The 17,440-nt window shown below is 55.9% G+C and overlaps 6 protein-coding genes across 6 annotated transcripts; 5 read left to right on the top strand and 1 right to left on the bottom strand.

Moving 5' to 3' along the window:
• Positions 1-167: 167 nt before the first annotated feature.
• HMPREF1541_05507 (uncharacterized protein) lies at positions 168-2,971 on the top strand (the record flags this gene model as incomplete). The annotated part of the gene is made up of 5 exons (XM_008719847.1): positions 168-1,220; positions 1,268-1,398; positions 1,449-1,878; positions 1,926-2,037; positions 2,088-2,971. The coding sequence occupies 5 exons, from the start codon at positions 168-170 to the stop codon at positions 2,969-2,971; spliced, it is 2,610 nt and encodes an 869-aa protein (XP_008718069.1).
• Positions 2,972-3,392: 421 nt separating this feature from the next.
• HMPREF1541_05506 (uncharacterized protein) lies at positions 3,393-6,988 on the bottom strand (the record flags this gene model as incomplete). The annotated part of the gene is made up of 6 exons (XM_008719846.1): positions 3,393-3,433; positions 3,536-4,828; positions 4,885-5,047; positions 5,100-6,439; positions 6,535-6,631; positions 6,704-6,988. The coding sequence occupies 6 exons, from the start codon at positions 6,986-6,988 to the stop codon at positions 3,393-3,395; spliced, it is 3,219 nt and encodes a 1,072-aa protein (XP_008718068.1).
• A 1,045-nt stretch (positions 6,989-8,033) lies between these two features.
• HMPREF1541_05505 (uncharacterized protein) lies at positions 8,034-8,786 on the top strand (the record flags this gene model as incomplete). The annotated part of the gene is made up of 1 exon (XM_008719845.1): positions 8,034-8,786. The coding sequence occupies one exon, from the start codon at positions 8,034-8,036 to the stop codon at positions 8,784-8,786; it is 753 nt and encodes a 250-aa protein (XP_008718067.1).
• A 715-nt stretch (positions 8,787-9,501) lies between these two features.
• On the top strand, positions 9,502-12,285 carry HMPREF1541_05504 (uncharacterized protein; the record flags this gene model as incomplete). The annotated part of the gene is made up of 1 exon (XM_008719844.1): positions 9,502-12,285. One exon carries the CDS (start codon positions 9,502-9,504, stop codon positions 12,283-12,285), a length of 2,784 nt encoding a protein of 927 aa, XP_008718066.1.
• A 437-nt stretch (positions 12,286-12,722) lies between these two features.
• HMPREF1541_05503 (uncharacterized protein) lies at positions 12,723-13,589 on the top strand (the record flags this gene model as incomplete). Its single annotated transcript, XM_008719843.1, has 1 exon — positions 12,723-13,589. The coding sequence occupies one exon, from the start codon at positions 12,723-12,725 to the stop codon at positions 13,587-13,589; it is 867 nt and encodes a 288-aa protein (XP_008718065.1).
• Positions 13,590-14,690: 1,101 nt separating this feature from the next.
• Positions 14,691-17,126, top strand: HMPREF1541_05502 (uncharacterized protein; the record flags this gene model as incomplete). The annotated part of the gene is made up of 2 exons (XM_008719842.1): positions 14,691-16,065; positions 16,114-17,126. The coding sequence occupies 2 exons, from the start codon at positions 14,691-14,693 to the stop codon at positions 17,124-17,126; spliced, it is 2,388 nt and encodes a 795-aa protein (XP_008718064.1).
• Between the last annotated feature and the right edge of the window lie 314 nt (positions 17,127-17,440).

Below are 17,440 nucleotides of genomic sequence, written 5' to 3'. Positions count from 1 at the left end.
TTCTGAGCTGCATCTTGACCGCAGTCCGTTCTTTGGGTCTTTCACCCACAGTCACTCTTTCCGTCGAAGGGACGTAAATCCTCACTATCGTTAATTGTTGAGGGGCACATTACCAAAATCCCATTCACTCCTTATCACTTTCTAATACCCATTGACACCTAGTCAAGATGAAATTCTCCAAGACCTCCAGCCTCCTTTCCCTCGGCCTTATTGGCTCGGTCTCCGCCGACTGGCGTGATGCCAGTAGCTGGTCCAGCTCTGGTGTCCCCTCCAGCAAGCCTGTTGATGCTACCAGCGCGACCTCCTCGACTTGGGGCGCCCCTCCTGCTGTATCAACGGTAACTGTTACCGACACCTCGACGGAGACAGAATATGTCGAGCGCACCACTGTCTTCCGCACTACGGTTCTAGTTGGCGCCTCTTTCTGTGCCGCATCTCCTACTGGTGTTGCTCCGGCTGCCAATCAGGCTCCTGGTGCTGGCTCCGCTCCTGTGAGCCCTGCTCCGGGTGCAGGCTCCGACAGTGGCTCAGGCTCAGGCTCTGGCGCGGCTCCTGGCCCCGGCTCCGGCCCCGGCTCCAGTTCAGGTTCGGGCTCTGGCTCAGGCTCAGGTTCCGGCTATGGCGCTGGCAGCGGCAGCGGCAGCGGCAGCAATGCTGGCGCAGGGTCTGCCGCCACTTCTGCTAGCCCCGGTGGTAACTGGGGAGTTCCTGGCAGTGATGGTCACGGCCTTAACCCAGGAATTCCAGGCGGTCACGTGGTTGGCACTGACGGGCAGGTGTACACGTGGACTGGTTCAGTTCCCGTTGATGCCACATCCACGGCCAGTCAGGCAGCCCCTACATACCCCGGCTGGTCTGACTACCCCGGTGATGGTAGTGGAAGTGGTAGCAACGGTACTGGGCCTGCTCCAGGCGGTGCGGCTTCGAATGTAACTAAGCCCTTCCCGCCGCTTTCGGAAGGAGGCTGCAACAGCGCCGCCGATCGTTCCAAGTGGTGCGGTGGCTTTTCTATCGACACTGATGCCTACACCTCCGGGCCCGACACCGGAAAGACGTGTTCCTACAATTGGGTTCTCACCAACACGACTCTGGACTTTGATGGCGTTCCTCGTCTGGCTCTTGCCATCAACGGACAGGTCCCAGGACCCGCCATTGAGTGCAACTGGGGTGACTGGATTGAAGTTCAAGTCACCAACAAGATGCAGGACAACGCTACTTCTGTCAGTATTTCGAGGTTTACACATGATATTGTAGCTAATCTTGTCAGATCCATTGGCATGGTATCATCCAGAAGGGCACCAACGACCAGGACGGTGTTCCAGGTGTGACCGAGTGTGCTCTGGCACCAGGAGACAGCCGTACTTACAGATTCAAGGCGTCGCAATATGGCACCGGATGGTAAGGTGCAGTGATTATCTTGATCCAGCTCGCCAACTAATGGTCTGCAGGTACCATTCCCACGCTGTGACTCAGCTTGGTGACGGTATTCGTGGTCCCATGATCATTCACGGCCCTGCTAGTGCCAACTACGATATCGACTCTGGAACCGTCATGATTGATGATCTCTTCGGCAACGGCACAAACACTATGACTGCTGCCACCACCAATGCTCAAATCGCTCATTTCGGTCCCGGCGGAACATGGAACTACATGCTCAACGGTCACAATACCTTCCCGGATCTATCCCGTGGCAAGCATGCGTTGTGGACGGTCAAGCCCGGCAAGAAGCATCTTTTCCGTCTCATCAACTCGGCCTCGCAGAACATGTTCTCCGTTCACTTTGACAACCACAAGATGCAGGTCATCGCTGTCGACTATGTTCCCATCAAGCCTTACAGCACCGAATGGCTGAACATTGCTATTGGCCAGCGTTATGACGTGAGTCTGCAGCACTCCCAAGTATTCATGATCTAACAATTATCCAGGTCATTGTTGAGATGAACCAGCCTACTGCTGGCTACTTCCTCCGTGCGGTTACTCAACTTGGCTGCCCATCTGGCTGTGCTAACACTGGTCTTGGCAATGCCAACGGTATTTGTGAGTTTGACGCTGCCCACTGCAGACTATTTGTACTAATCCGAGAATAGTCCAATACGAGGGTGCTCCCTTGACTCTACCTACCTCGACTGCTGGCAACAAGACCGTCAATGACTTCCGCTTCTGCCTTGATGAGCCCCTGGCCAAGCTCGTTCCTTGGGTCAAGAAGTCTGGAGGTTCTCAGTCCGCGTTCCAGGCTTCTCAATCGCTTCTGCCAGCCGGCAACGTCGCCACCGTCGCTACTTCTGACGATGGGACCGTCTTCCGTTGGTTCCTCAACAACGGTGCCATCCATGTCAACTACACTCAGCCTACCCTCCAGTCCATCGCCGACGGAAAGGTCTCCAACTCTAGCATCAGCAATCCCATCTTCCTTGAGAAGAAGGGCGAGTGGTACTATTTCATTATCCAGAACCAGTTTTTCGCCTCTCACCCCATGCATTTGCACGGTCATGATATGAGCGTTTTGGGCCAGGGAACCACTGCCTGGAATGGCGATATCAACTCTCTCAACTTCGAAAACCCAACCCGTCGTGATACTGTCATGCTTGTTGGTTCCGCTGGCCCAACTGCGCCGGCCCCTGGCTACACTGTCATCGGCTTCCAGTCCGACAACCCAGGTGCCTGGCTCATGCACTGCCACATCGTCTGGCACGTGGACGGGGGTCTGGCCCTTCAATGGATCGAGCGCCCTAGTGAGATTGCAGCATCAGCCTACGTCTCCAAACCCTCGTTCCAGAAGGAGTGCGCCAATGTGAAGAACTACCTTGCTTCTGGCGGCCGTGCCACTACCTCTGGGGAGTCTGGCCTCAAGGCCCGTTCGTACATTGATGACATGTTCATGAGCCACCCCGCCGACAATGTTGTCCGCCGCTCCGAAACTGCCGAGCGTCGCTACATCGACCAGCATGTCAAGCGCAACCACCATTACTGAGCCATGGATGTATAGTGTCGAACGCTTTTTGTAAAGGTGAGTATATGCTGGTCTAGGGGGTTTGTGTATCTGTATGGATATAATACTGGGGGAATTAGTAGAAATGGGTAGTCATTGGGACAGACAAATGGGCTTGAATGTATTTTCGGATAATGGGTTTCTTCCACTCGAGTACAGACCGATATGTCTCAACATACTGCAGACTCTTGCGTATATGATATGTACATTCTGCCTGAAACCGACCTGTAACTCAATTTCTTTTTCTAACACGGTTCTGAACGCCGCGAACAACTCTTTATCAGCACTTTCTTTTCCTTTTCGTGCCTTTTCGTGCCTGCTCGGACTCCGGCGTCATGGTATTCGGGAAAGGCGCTCGTCCGCAGAAACGGCGGGGTACAGTCCTGTACCAACATGCCCGGACTTAGAATCCGAAGCAATTCTTGTCTTCCTCATAACCCCAATCTGCAGCAAAACGTCAGCACGATTGATTCACCCTCAACGTTCTACAAAGAACGGGCAAATCCCCTCTGGGGTGGGCCTCGGGAGTTACAGTACAGCACTCACCTTTCAAAGCCGGCAATGCCGCCTTTTGGATCATGCCGGGCGGCCCACACAGGAACACGACGCTCCCGTCGCTCGGCGCGAACAGTCGACTTTTGATGACCTCGGCGTCGACGTGCCCGCTGAGCCCGCCCCGGGCCTCCCACTCTTCCCGAGCCTTCGGATGGCTCAGCACGTGCGTCACGCTCACCTTCCCCTTTCCCCCCTCCTTGACCAGCGCGGCCAGTTCGGCCCGCAGCAGAATGTCGTCTTCGGTCTTGTTGGCGTCCACGACCGCGACGCGCGTCCCGTCCTGCGCGTCCTGCGCGATGCGCTTGAGCAGCGCGAAGCCCGGCGTGACGCCGCTGCCGCCGAGCACGAGGCTCACGTGCCGGAAGCGCCGCGGTTGGCCCTCGACGGAGAAGGTGCCGTTGCCAAGGTAGGTGATCTCACCCGTGGGGCCGCAGACGTCGACTTGCTCGCCCGGCGTCAGCTCGTGGAGGAGGTTGCTGAAGGCGCCGCCCGGTTGGTTGGCGTCTGGGAAGTAGGTTTTCACCGTCAGCTCGAACGTGCCGTCGTCTTCGTCGTCGCGGATCGGGCGTGTGGGCGTGTACGAGCGGATGAGCATTTTGTCCAGCATGTGGATGCCGAACTGGATGTGCTGGCACGTCCCGAGCCCGAGTTTCTTGGTGGATGCACCGCCGCCGCCGCCGCCGCCGCCGCTGCTGCTGTTGTTGTTATTCTTCTCGCGGTATCGGAACGTGTACGAGAACGTATCCTGGGAGAGTTGTGTCTTGTCCACGAGCGTCACGGGTTTCCATCGCTTGCTGTTGAGAACCACTTCGTCCCCAGCGCCCTTGGCCGCTTTCTCTGCTTCGGCTTTCGCCTGCTCCTGCATGTATGTCTTCGCTTTGTCCGTTACCCTGCCGATGGCGCACTCGGCAAGCTTCTTGTGCGCGTAGTCGTCGTGGACATTCTCGAACGAGCTCGTCACGTCGAGGCTCAGTTTACCCGCGTTGGCGAGCAGAGCGGCGGTCCCCCCTGGGTGCCACTCGAGCACGCTCGTGGCATCATAGACGTTGCCGTTGATGATGAGCCAGCAGTCGTCGCGCGTGTTGTGCTTCTCAATCTCCTCTCGCGTGAACTGCTTGTCGGGAACGCCGCTGTCTTGCTTGGCTGCGGCTAGTTGGTTCTCGACCGAAGGCTTCATCCAGCCTCCTCCTTCAGTGCCCTCTTGGTCGTACGGGTGGCGAAAGACCAGTTTGCCGTCTTGATCAGTGCTCGACTTGACTGTGTACCAGCCGTTGTTCATCATGCCTGCCGATGTGTTAGGTGGGCACTGCTGTTTCGGCTAGACACAGTTGTATACTCACCCATCAGATTCCACACCCCTTTTTCTGGCTGCGTGTTCTTGAACACATTGAAGCACCTCACCGTGAGAGACTCTGCCCGTACAAAATGGGTTGCGTCGATGTCGATATGCCAATGGATCCAAGTCCAAAACTTGTTTCCGTGGCGAATGGGTTGGTCTGGGAACTGCTTGTTATTAGTCTCCAAGCGAGAAGATCAACCGTGGGGCAGCACGCACATGTCTTAAGCAGTACAACCATGTCTTTCCACCATCCAGGCTCAGCTCGACCCTCTGCACTTCGTGTCCGCCGCCCTCATAAGCATATCCCGCCACACGATAAGTGTCGTTCTTCAAAACCTCCACCACGTCTAGCTTGTCGCCTTGCGCCGGCCTCACGATAACACTGTTCAGATTCTGCTCATTGCACGCGGTGCTGGGGTGGTGGAACATTGTCTTCGCAAAGTCGCCGTCCTTTTCCGTAACGAAGCTCGGCAGAACTCGGTTGTCCCAGATGTGGTAGTAGCTGTCGTTCTCCTTCTCGCTGATCCAGATCCTCGCCAACCACTTCACGCTTCTACCGCCCACGTACCCCGGCACCAGCAGCCGGACCGGAAATCCGTGGTCTGGCGGCAAAGGCTGGTCGTTCATTTCATACGCTAGCAAGACATCGTTCATGTCGTCCATCACATACTCCAGGGGGAAGCATGTGGCATACTTACCTTCGCTCGGCTCATCTGCGCCCTCAAAATTGACCCATCTCCTACTGTGGCTTTCGGCTCTGTCGATGCTGACGCCGGCCGACCGCAACACATCTGCCACCCTCACGCCCTTCCAGTACGCACAGCTCACAGCGCCTGCACCCCAGTCAAACCCTTTACTCTTGCGCACGAGGTTCAGCTCCCCACGTCGATTCCCGTCACAAGCTAGCGCTACGGGAATGTTGACGTTTGCCCAACGTTGCCCACCTGCCAACTCGTCCATACTGACGCGTAGGCGCCCTGAGCACACATCTACCACGTGCTCACCCCAGTATAGACGCGGCACGCTTCCGTGATTGCGGACGTAGTGCAATCGGTTGGGTGTGATGAGCCCCGCGTCCCATAGGGCGCTCAGCTTGGGCTCCGCGTTCAGCGGATGCTGGCCTGTGCGGCGTATGAGATCGTCAGAGCGCGGAATCCAGTTGTCGGGCGTTTGAGCGTCGGAGCCGGAGATGGAAGCATCTATCTTTAGGTGTGCAACCGGCGATGGAAGCGTGCCGGGATTGAGAGTGAAGGCGCGGGTCTGGTGAGCTTCATGCTGGAGGTGTCTGAGGAGGGTGATCTCTTCTGGGGTGTACTTTGAGCGAAGTCTTTGGCATTCGGACCGCAAGCCGTCGGTGGCTTGATTGCGCTGTTGGCCGGTGGTGTGCTTTCCGTAGGCACCGTGATGCTTGTCCTCGTTGTGGCCCGAGGCACGACGCCAGTCATGCTCGGGATCATTGGCTGTGTCTTGGTGGCCGTTTTCCAATCTTGCTGCGGAGTCATTGTCTTCTTTCTGCTTCTTCTGTTGCTCTTCCTTTTCCCGCTGCTTGATGTTGGCTGGAATGGGTTCAGTGAATGTCGTTATGAGGCGATACTAACGCGTTGGCCGGCGTCATATAGACGTGGAGAGACTGAGAAGGTGGCTAACGTACCTGGCCAGTCCTGCTTATACTTGATTTCGTCTTCCGTTGCCCTCACCACAAAGCGCCAGCCAGGCGGGTAGACTTCCGGCCGATGTCGGTGGTAGTCCTGAATATCACCATCAGATTTCCAATTGCGCAGATATCCTCGGTGTACAGCGGCCGTGGTCAAAGAACTCACCGTTTGCGCCTTCATAACATCCACAAAGTTGACCAGATCTCCCTTCTTCGCCCGAGCCCTGAGCTCGCGATACTTGCGGGTCGCTTCTTGGATGAACGCTCGCTCATCCTCATCGGCGGGCTCATGGTCGCCCTCGTGCGTCAAGCCGGCGCGACGGCCAGTTGTATTAATATAACCAACGCGGTGCTGGTGGCCACTGCCCCAATTGGGCTCAGCTGCTATCTCTGCGGTGCTGGAGCCTGGGTGACTGGTCACTGTAGCCGTCCCGGCGGGAGGAGTAGGCATCGTGCACAATCCTGGGTTTCTATGGGCCAAGGTGGGACTATCACAACAGACGTTCCCTGTACAAGAACAAAGTGAGACCTGAGGGTTAATCTGGCCGGCCAAAGGTGCATTTACTGCCATATTGAAGTGGGCACGAAAGGCTGGTGAGGTCATGGCCACCAAGCCGTCGTAGCCGGACGTAATGCTGCCACACGGACGGCACGTCTTCGTTACTGTCTATCGGCAGAAGAGGCTCTGTCAACAATGCTGGAGGGACTGCGGGTTTGACGTCAGCGAGTAGACCCAAAAGCGCTTTGACTTTGTTCTCAGCGCAGGCCGCTGGACGTTTTTCCGCGGCGTCCGGCGTGGAAACGAAGAAGTACCGGCAATGAGCAAGCAGCGCATCTTTTGGGTGCTAGTATAAGACGACGCCCGGGCACGGTGCCCGATATGAAGCAGGCGCAGATCAGTATTTGAATATGACAATGCCAAGAAGCGTATGGCATGCGTCCTTCACTTTGCGATCGCAAGCAAGTGTCCTCTGGATGTTTTACACCCGCCTCCTGTACAACGACTTGTGGCCATGTCCTCACTCAGTGCGTATCCCTTGTTGACACTGCCATTCAAAGGCACAAGCAAAGCAAGCTTCCTCCCCAGCTGGTACGCGCTCTCGGCAGGCACGCCCTCCGCCACTCAAGGCCGGCTGTGGTACCCGGTAGAACGGTGACACATCACAAGTCATCTTCCATTCGGTGGGAGCCCCTCTGTTGACACAACCTGAGGCGTTGTGTGCCCCTCAATGGTCAGCCTGTTCCCGGCCCTCATTGGAAGGTTGCCTGGATCCGTGGTGGGACGGTGGGCAGGCACGATGCGCATGCGTGCGCGAAATGACCATATTTGTCGCGGTAGCGATGCTTGTTCCTGGCTGTCTATATTACTGTTGTTTGCATCGTTGTAAGAATACGCAAGCCTCAATCAGGTCCCACACTCAATTCAAAAATATCGTCGATCCTGTATGAGTTCCGACCGAGTATTCTTCAAAGCACAGAGTGAGAGGCATAGCACAATGCCTCCCACCGACGAACATATAAACTACACCACACAATGGGTCACCATTCCGCTGATCACTGCTTCCGATAATGCGGCAACTTTACCCCAAGCTGTGTCTCCTACACATCGCCGCTCCTCCTTACCTACCCACTTAGGTCCATGGCCGCTGAAGCGCTCGCTCAGCGAAGACGACTGTGTACGCATCACACCTGTCGCTCCACCCTCGACAGATCACTCGACCGCGGTGAAAGTTCATCCTGGCGACCATCGACCCAGCCTGGCTTCAGTGCTCGCCCGCATTGATGAGGAATGCCAAACTGTTGATCGAGCACTTAAGATCGAAGCTGCGCTGAGAAGTGGTTTCACAGGGGCAGATGACCGTGTCAGTCGCAAGCAGGCCGATGGGAACGCGGACGTTAATCAGAAGCTGGGGAATGCGCTCATGATCATCCTGGCTGCGTCGGCAGTCTGCATTTTCATCTCGGCGCCAGTGTTGACAGCAGCTTTTGCGCCAGCTGTTAAAGGAAAGATCATGCTACCAGCCGAAGCGGCGCCCAAGTCCATCTTTGGGCTTCTTTTAGGCGTTCTGGCAATGGCCGTGGGAATGGTAATCGCTATAGCCTTTGCTGCGCTGCTGGCTGTGTGCAAAGGGTGGAAGCTACTAGCGATCCGAAATGCAGTCACCACCGGCGCCACGACAGCAGTAGCAGGGTCAGCATTGACTGCTTGGGTACTGGTTTGGGTTTTACCAATCGTCAGTCATGCTTGAAGTAGTCAGCCCAAGGAAATGCGAACGGAGGCTGGGAATTCGTTGTTGTTGTTCTTGGAATTGCTCGTCACAATCCCGTTTCCGGCGATGCAGCAAGCAGACAATTGCACACTCCCATGTACACTAGCAAAGCACATAGCAATAGAACTGCATACTGCAGCAAGCACTTGCACTTGTAGAACACGGGATCCAGAAACGAAACGGAGGTCGACATTACACCTCGCATCCTCAGGCATTGATATTGGCATCCCCTAGCCCCTTGCCGCCTCAACAGGGGCGCCCGCCCCGGGGCTTGGCATCAATGACCGCCTATTACCCCAATGGCAGCTCCACTCCGCCGCAAGACGGTGCATCCTCCAACTCGCAACCCTCGAACAGCCGCAGCAGCAAGCGTCCTGCACCGCTCACTCTTTCACCGGCCGCCCCTAACCTCCTCTCATCGCCAGACACTCCCAGGCGGAGAGCTGCGTTCCTTTCACCATCCGACGACGACTTCGATCTCGACTTCGAGCGCGCCGTCTCCCCGCGTACACGTGTAGCGCCGAGCCCTCCGTTCCGTTATAAGGGCGGACAAGGGGAGAGCTCTGCGTTTTCGAGGAGTAGAAGAGATTACTTGAGCAGCGCGGCCGGCGAGCGGATACGCTTCGACACCGCTGTGTTCGACTCTGCATGCACAGCCCGTGCTGTAAGACGGAATTCGTGGAGGAAGTCGAACATGGCGACGCCTGGTCAGCCGGAGGAGCACCAGAGTTTATTGGCCGATGTTGAGGTAGACGGACCTACGAGCGACGAAAACCCGAGCCGTGCGGGAAGAAACAGCACCGACAGTGTCTCCAGTGCATCGACCACGAGTCTTGTGCTCGAAAACTTGAATGAATATGGCGACTATGCGGAGAAAGAGGGATTCGTGGGGAAGGGCAGGAGGAGCTCGGGACAAGGCCGGCGGTCTGAAGGCCTGTATCGAGACGATGAGTCTGACCCGGAGATCCCTCCAGCTCTCGCGCACGACGGCGACGGCGCAGGCCGCGGTCATGACATGACCAAGAGCCTGCGGCGCGCCATATGGGCTTGCGCTGTTATTGCCGCTGTGGGATGGGCACTTGCTATTGCAGTGTTTCTATTTTCGGGGAGGCACAAAACCGGTACCTACCAGTACGATGACGAGAACCCACGGATTGGATCCGGCAAGAGGATAACGCTAGATCAGCTCAACAGAGGAGACTGGCATATGCAGACCGCGCCAATCACATGGATTCCTGGACCAAATGGTGAGGACGGACTGGTGGTGGAGGTTGGTGCCCGGGGAAAGGATTACCTCGTGGTTGAAGACATTCGGTCGCGGGCCAAGGACCGATTGAAGGAGGGCGAGCAAGTCTTCGCGACAAGGACGCTCATGAAAACTCGCGTTTTCAACTACAACAGTAAGACCTACACGGCCGAGTCATTGGTGGTCAGTCCAGACATGAAGAAGGTGCTGGTCATGGTCAACAAGGAGAAGGTGTTCCGCCACAGCTCCACAGGGATTCACTTTGTGCTGGACGTGGAGAAGCAGGCTTGGGAACCGCTGGACATAGACAAACCTGACGCAAGGGTGCAATTGGCCCAATGGAGTCCCAAGGGCGATGCGATCGCCTTCACAAGGGACAATAACCTGTTTGTGCGCATGACCGACACAGGTGCCATCAGACAGATTACGGACGATGGCGGAACAGAGTACTTCTACGGAATCCCGGACTGGGTGTACGAAGAGGAAGTCTTCAGCGGCAACTCTGCGACATGGTGGTCTCGCGATGATCAATTTGTGGCCTTTCTGAGGACGAACGAGACCGCTGTGCCAGAGTATCCGGTTGATTACTACATTCAGAGGCCGAGCGGGAAGCAGCCTGAGGAGGGACAGGAGTTCTATCCGGAGACAAAGAAGATCAAGTACCCCAAGGCCGGCGCACCCAACCCGGTTGTAGACCTGTTGTTCTACGATGTCAAGAGAAACGAGCACTTTGAAGTCGAGGTCAGTGGTGGCTTCAGCGACGAAAATCGACTCATCACCAACGTCCTCTGGGCGGACGACGGAAAAGCCTTGGTTCAGGAGGCGAATCGTGAAAGCGACCGCATTCGGTACGTCTTGGTTGATGTCGAGAAGCGGACGGGCAAGACTGTTAGAGATATTAATCTCAAGGAACAGGATCTTGGATGGGTAGAGCCCGCTCAGCAAGTGCAGTACGTCCCCGCCGACCCGGACAATGGACGGCCAAACGATGGCTACATAGACACTATCGTCTATGAAGGTTATGATCATCTCGCCTACTACACGCCCATCGACAATGACAAGCCCGTCATGCTCACATCCGGCAAGTGGGAGGTCGATTCTGGGACTGCCGCAATTGACCTGAAGAACAACCTTGTTTACTTCATCTCTACCGCCGTTGCTATCACTCAGCGACATCTCTACTCAGTCTCTCTAACCAAGCCCGCCAACTCCATGCAGCCTGTCACTCCCGTCAATTCTCCTGGATATTGGGCAGCCACCTTTTCGCCCCTTGCCTCTTACATATTCCTCACGTACGGTGGTCCATCCATTCCCTACCAGATGGTTCAGTCTGCACCTCACATCCACGATGACTTCGCCATCATCCTCGAAGACAATACACCACTGGCGCAAATGGCGGCGACGCACGAGCTTCCTCATCTGATCTATACCAACGTCACGATCAACAACTTCACACTCCAGGTCCTCGAGCGGCGCCCACCACATTTTGATCCCAAACATCAATATCCCGTCGTCTTCTACCAGTATTCTGGACCGGGTAGCCAATCTGTCGCACGCAAATTCAGTGTTGACTTCCAAGCCTACCTCGCGGCAACAGAGAATTACATTGTCGTGACTGTCGATGGACGAGGCACAGGTTTCTCCGGACTTGACCACCGTAAGGTCATGCGCGGACACTTCGGTACCGTGGAACCTGAGGACCAGATCGCCGTTGCGAAGCTCTTCGCCAAGAAAGACTATGTGGACTCTGAACGCATGGCTATCTGGGGTTGGAGCTACGGAGGCTATACAACGCTGAAGACTCTCGAAGTCGATGCTGGAGAGACCTTTCATTACGGCATGGCAGTTGCTCCTGTCACCGACTGGCGATTCTACGACAGCATATATACGGAGCGGTACATGCTCACCCCGGAAGACAATGGCGAAGGCTATGCTCGTGCTGCGGTTAGCAATGTCAGCGCCATCAGCCAAAATGTCAGATGGCTCATCATGCACGGTACAGGTGACGACAACGTGCACATGCAGAACACGTTGACGCTGCTGGACAAGTTCGATCTTGCAGGGGTCGGGAATTATGATGTCCATGTCTGGCCGGACAGTGATCACAGCATCTACTTCCACGGTGCAAACAAGCTGGTGTGGGAGCGACTAAGCGGTTGGCTGGAGAAGGCGTTCGCTGGAGACTACTATCCCAAGGTTGATGGCGTAGTCGATGGGAACGGGTCTCGGTGAGATCTGAGAAGTGATGAGACCAGCTGTCAGTCGAGCACGGGAGGCCTCCGGGTATGTTGATCGACTGATTCCGTTCTGGTCCTATTCACTGTTTCTCTCTATTCAACACCACTACCTAGTCACCACGTGTTCCTATTCACCACATCCCTGAGTCACCACTTCTGCCTATTCACATTCACAGTTCCCAACCTCGTTGACGGCTCACTGCGTTTGCATTCACTCACGTTCCTTTCCCTAGCCTTCCAAAGTCTTCGGCAGGCAGGCAGCCACTTTTCCGTCGACTACATAACTGGCACCGCTGTTCATACTTTCTGCACGCTTGTCGCAAGTTAACCACTCAAGAGGAGAGATTTTAGGTAAGACCCTATGCTTGTGTGAACAAGTCCTTGACTAACAGAGTCATAGCAAGACCCAACATCAAGATGCAGCACCACACAATGCCTGTTCGTGGTTCAAAGTCCCTCCACCAACTCTCGCTCGAGAGGGCTTTGGACGAGTTCGAAAATCTTCCATCTTACAAGGTCTACTCGCTATTCAAGGACTGCCCCCAGCCTGTACGGATTGCGGTTCTCGATCGTCTGCTTACCGAACGCCGCACACATCTGAAGGACTCGTTGCAGCTCGAGCAGAACGTTCCAGCAGCGGACTTTTACAAGTACAGAATGGCAGACATGGACCCTGACGTTGAGGACGACCTCCATCTTGCTCCACAAAACCATAACATACCACACCCCTTTCTCGCTCTCCACGAGCGCCTACTTGCCCTCTTCCGCAACTGGGAGAAGCACCAGACTGGCCCCAACGACCAGGGCGAGTACACATACGAGGGGGCTGTGAGTCTTGCCCCGGAAGGTTCTGCGCTGCCATACATTCTATGCGATTGCTGCAGCACCACCTCTGGCGCCAAAGACCCCAACTGTCCCAAGGCTCGCATCTCCACGGTGATCTCGTATCATCTTCTAAGATCAAGACTCGAGTTTCTATTCGGCAGCGACCTGGCAGTTTTTGAGCAGCTGGAAAGTATCGACACGGAACGATGGTGGTTGGTGAAGCTACGATTCCCTGACAAGAGCAAACTCATGTTTGTGGGTAGCAGCTTGGGTGTGTCATTCGGCTTTGGCGGCAGCAAGGAAGCTCGCAAGAATTGCGAGTTCATGCTCAACTTCCTGTTCAGCAACATGGACTTTGCCCGCCACCGCGTGGCGTTTGCGAACAAGTTCAAGAAGAGCATTGAGGAGCTTGAGGAGGAGGCTCGCAAGGTCAAGGAGGCGGCGGCGGCCGAGACAGAGACGGCGAATGCCTAGATACAGCTTCATCGCTTCTACAAGAGGTTGCTCGTGGGTGTCGAGCTTTTGATAGCCGCTCCGGCAGTTCGTTCTAGAGAATAAAGAACATGTGCCCATTCGTCATTGCTCGTATGCATCACCACGTGACGACCCGCAAACGGGTACCCAATAGTCTTGCTGATCGCGGAGGCCACCGGCGATTGACAAGATCGTGAGGAGGCCTCCCCTAGACTCACACAGCACAGGCTGGACAGCTTTTTTGGAAGCGTTCCCGCCGTTATGGATCCGGGGAGGAGGCCTCCATTCGATTTTGCTGAGCGTCTGCGATGCCTACTCCGTACACTGTGGAAATCGGGGAGGGCTCCCATCGATTTCGTCGCACACCTAGTGGCCCCCCCATCCTTTACACTGAGACCGCGAGTGCCAAGGCGTCTGGCCCCATCAAGAACGGTTGACGTAGACAACGGCAGAATCCAGACCAGGTATTCCGCGACGATAGATAAGCGATCCCGTAGATTGAGCTATGAGCCGAGGCCATTATAATGCTGGGGAAAGGGGGGAGGAGGAGTCTTGATTCTGACAGTACTGTAGATGTTGGCAAGCTATTGAATAGTGTGGATAAGCCTTTTGGGGCGAGACTGGCTTGGCGGCAGGACACCCAGCGCCCAAATGAGACGCCACAGCGCTGATAACAACGTGGGAAAATCTCGAAATTGCCCGTTCGGTCCACGTCTTGCTTCCTTTGGGCATCTAAGTTTTTCTTGACAGGTCTTCTAAGGACCGTGATCCCCTGAGATGAGGTTGATGAGGCTGATGGGCTGTCCTTTGATTGGACGGGCACATGTGCAGAGGCCCTTAGCCGGCAACACCGTTTGGTGTCGAGCGCGCACGCGTCGGTACGTACTCCCAATTATCCTGCTCGGGGCCCTCTCGTGGTTCAGCCACGCCTCGTTCAGTGTGGAACGCTCGAGATTCGAGCCCATGACATAACAGAGGAGTGTAGATCCGATCTCAAGAGGATGGGCTCCGACACAATAATGAGCTCCATTTACCACGCGTGGATTTTCCCCTCTGCTTTGTCACTGTCTGTCACAACGTCGCTCCTTTAGTCCAACCAAGATGCAGTTCTCATCCCAGTCTTTCGTTACTTTGCTTTTCGGTCTCTTGTCTCTCGTTTCTCTGTCCTTCGCTCAGCAGTATGCCGGCGAGAACATCCCTAATAGCTTGCCCGCGGTCGCGGGCTCGGAACTCGCCTTCTTCAAGATCCGCGACACCAAGAACCAGACGGCTACTCTGCTCAACTACTACTCGCTGAATAGCAACGGCGGCCAAATCGACCCTGCCAATGTCAAACGCGCCGTGGTCATCATACATGGCCTCCTGCGCGATCCCTACCTCTATATCGCGAACGTTATGCAGGCGCTGGCGACGGTCCCTGATTCTAGCGTCAATAAGGACAATGTCGCCATGATCGCGCCGTATTTCACGAATGGAGACGACAAGGGAGTTGCGTATCCCTGGACGACGGGCTTGAGAGCTGGAAGAGGGTCTACATCCAACGCGCTTGTGTGGCAAGGCTCTCAATGGGCTTCTGGCGGAGATAACCAGTATCCCGCATACCCGGTGAACATCACCACCGTCTCGTCCTACGATGCTCTGGACCAGATCATCCAGTATTTCGACGATGCGACACTGTTCCCCAACATGAAGCAGATTGTCATTGCCGGCCATTCTCTGGGAGGCCAAACCGTTCAACGCTACGCTGCCGTCGGCAACTTGCTCCGGACCAGGACTCCCGTATCGTACTGGACGGGAAATCCGGACAGCTACGCCTGGTTCTCAACGGACCGACCCCTGGATAAATCGGCTTGTGCCACGTACGACAACTGGCGAGACGGTTTCAGCAACTACAACAACAGATACGGAGCCGACCTCGTCGCTCAGGGCCGAGCAGCCGCCCTTGCAAGGTACTCCTCTCGAAGAATCACCTATGGTCGCGGTACCAGAGATTTTGGAGACGCGTCCAGCGGCTGTGGTCCCAGCACAACGGGCAATAACCGTGGAGAGCGTTTCTACAACTTCATCAAGCAGTTTCCCATTTCTTGCACAAACCCAACGACACCGGGTGGCGCGTGTGCGACGGTTGACTACGTCAATGTGACTCATGATGCTTACGGCATGATGTCTTCGCCGGCGGGACAGGCTCGTCTTTTCCTGGATAATTTCAACGGTGATGGTTCATTCGCTTACAACTTTGGCTATCCTCGCCTGCAATCTGGTGATGACCAATATCCTAACCCAGCCATTGCGCCAACAGCACGGAAATGGACAGCTGATGTGTACCCCGGCAACATGGCGTACCAAGGCTGTTTCACCAATATCAACGCCACGACTCTGGCCTACACTGCTTATCGAGGTAACGGCAGCAACACCATTGCAGGATGCACTAGCACCTGCTTGGGATTGGGATACAGTACTGCCGGCCTTTCGTGGGGTAAGTTTCCCTCTGCCCTCACCGTATGCACTGGCTAACCAACAATAGGGTATGATTGCTTCTGTGGCAACGCCGTATCTTCAAAGGCCATCCAGACTGCGGATGGGGCCTGCACCAACACCTGCAGTGGCAATCCCGACGACTATTGCGGTGGAGACGACGTCCTAGCCATCTACAATAGCACCCTGACGCCCTCGACCAACACCACCTCGCCGGCAAATCTTACCTGCATCAACAATGCCTCAAACGGCACAATCTACCAAGCCTCCAACGGCGGCACGTACCAGATCCTCTGCTCGCTAGACTCCTTTGGGGGTGACATCTCGGGCGCCGCATCCCCAGACCTGGCCACCTGCGTCGACACCTGCGATAGGACCACCGACTGCATCGACGTCAGCTACACCGGCGGCACATGTTGGCTCAAGCGCCAGCTCTCCTCCTTCTACCGCAACACCGCCGTCGTCTCAGCGAAGAAGGTCTCCCTCTCATGCGCCAACGGTGCCGGCGACGGCACAATCGTCACGGCCTCCAACGGCGGCAACTACGAGATCCTCTGCTCCAAAGATTCGTTCGGCGGCGACATCTCCGGCGCCCCGTCCCCATCCCTCCTCGCCTGTCTCAACACCTGCGACCAGACCCCCCAATGCATCGATGTCAGCTACACGGGCGGCAACTGCTGGCTCAAATCCTCCCTCTCGACCTTCTACGCCAACAACGCCGTCATCTCCGGCCGGAAGCTCACATCCTCTCCGTCAACTCCGCCACCATCATCGAACTCGTCGCTAACGTGCGTCAACAACGCCTCAGACGGCACGACCTACAAGGCCGCCACCGGCGGCTCCTATACGATCCGCTGCCAGACGGACCATTTCGGCGGCGACATCGGCTCGCGCACGACCGGAAATCTGGCCGGCTGTGTCGATGCCTGTGACGCGACCAGCGGGTGTATTGATGTGTCGTACGTGGGTGGGACGGCGCCGAACTGCTGGCTCAAGGGCGCGCCGTTGGCGGCCGCGTATACGAATGCGAATGTGGCGACGGCGGAGAAGGTGCTTGCTTAGCTTGGCCATGATGATGATAAGCCGTTAAATGCTTTCTATATACGTACAATGGTATCAAGATCCGACATTGCTAGTTCCTTCTTTTTATATGTTGTCTCCTGCGCGAAAGAGCTATAAGGCATCCAGAGGCATCCGCTTCTCGAGGTGCCGCCCTGGCAGGAGCTTGGGCTGTGGCACAGTTTTGCAGTACCTCACCCCTGTCTCATCTAGCCTCGTTTGCCTTGCCACGCTAGACCGCATGAGTCACGAGGCAAACAAGCAGCTTCGTTGTCACTAGGATAAATATCTCTAGCTCTTATGTAGCAGGTGTAGAG

This window comes from Cyphellophora europaea (genome assembly GCF_000365145.1).
Source record: "Cyphellophora europaea CBS 101466 unplaced genomic scaffold supercont1.5, whole genome shotgun sequence".
Taxonomy (NCBI): Eukaryota; Fungi; Ascomycota; class Eurotiomycetes; order Chaetothyriales; family Cyphellophoraceae; genus Cyphellophora; species Cyphellophora europaea.
This window is presented reverse-complemented; position numbering and strand designations above follow the sequence as displayed.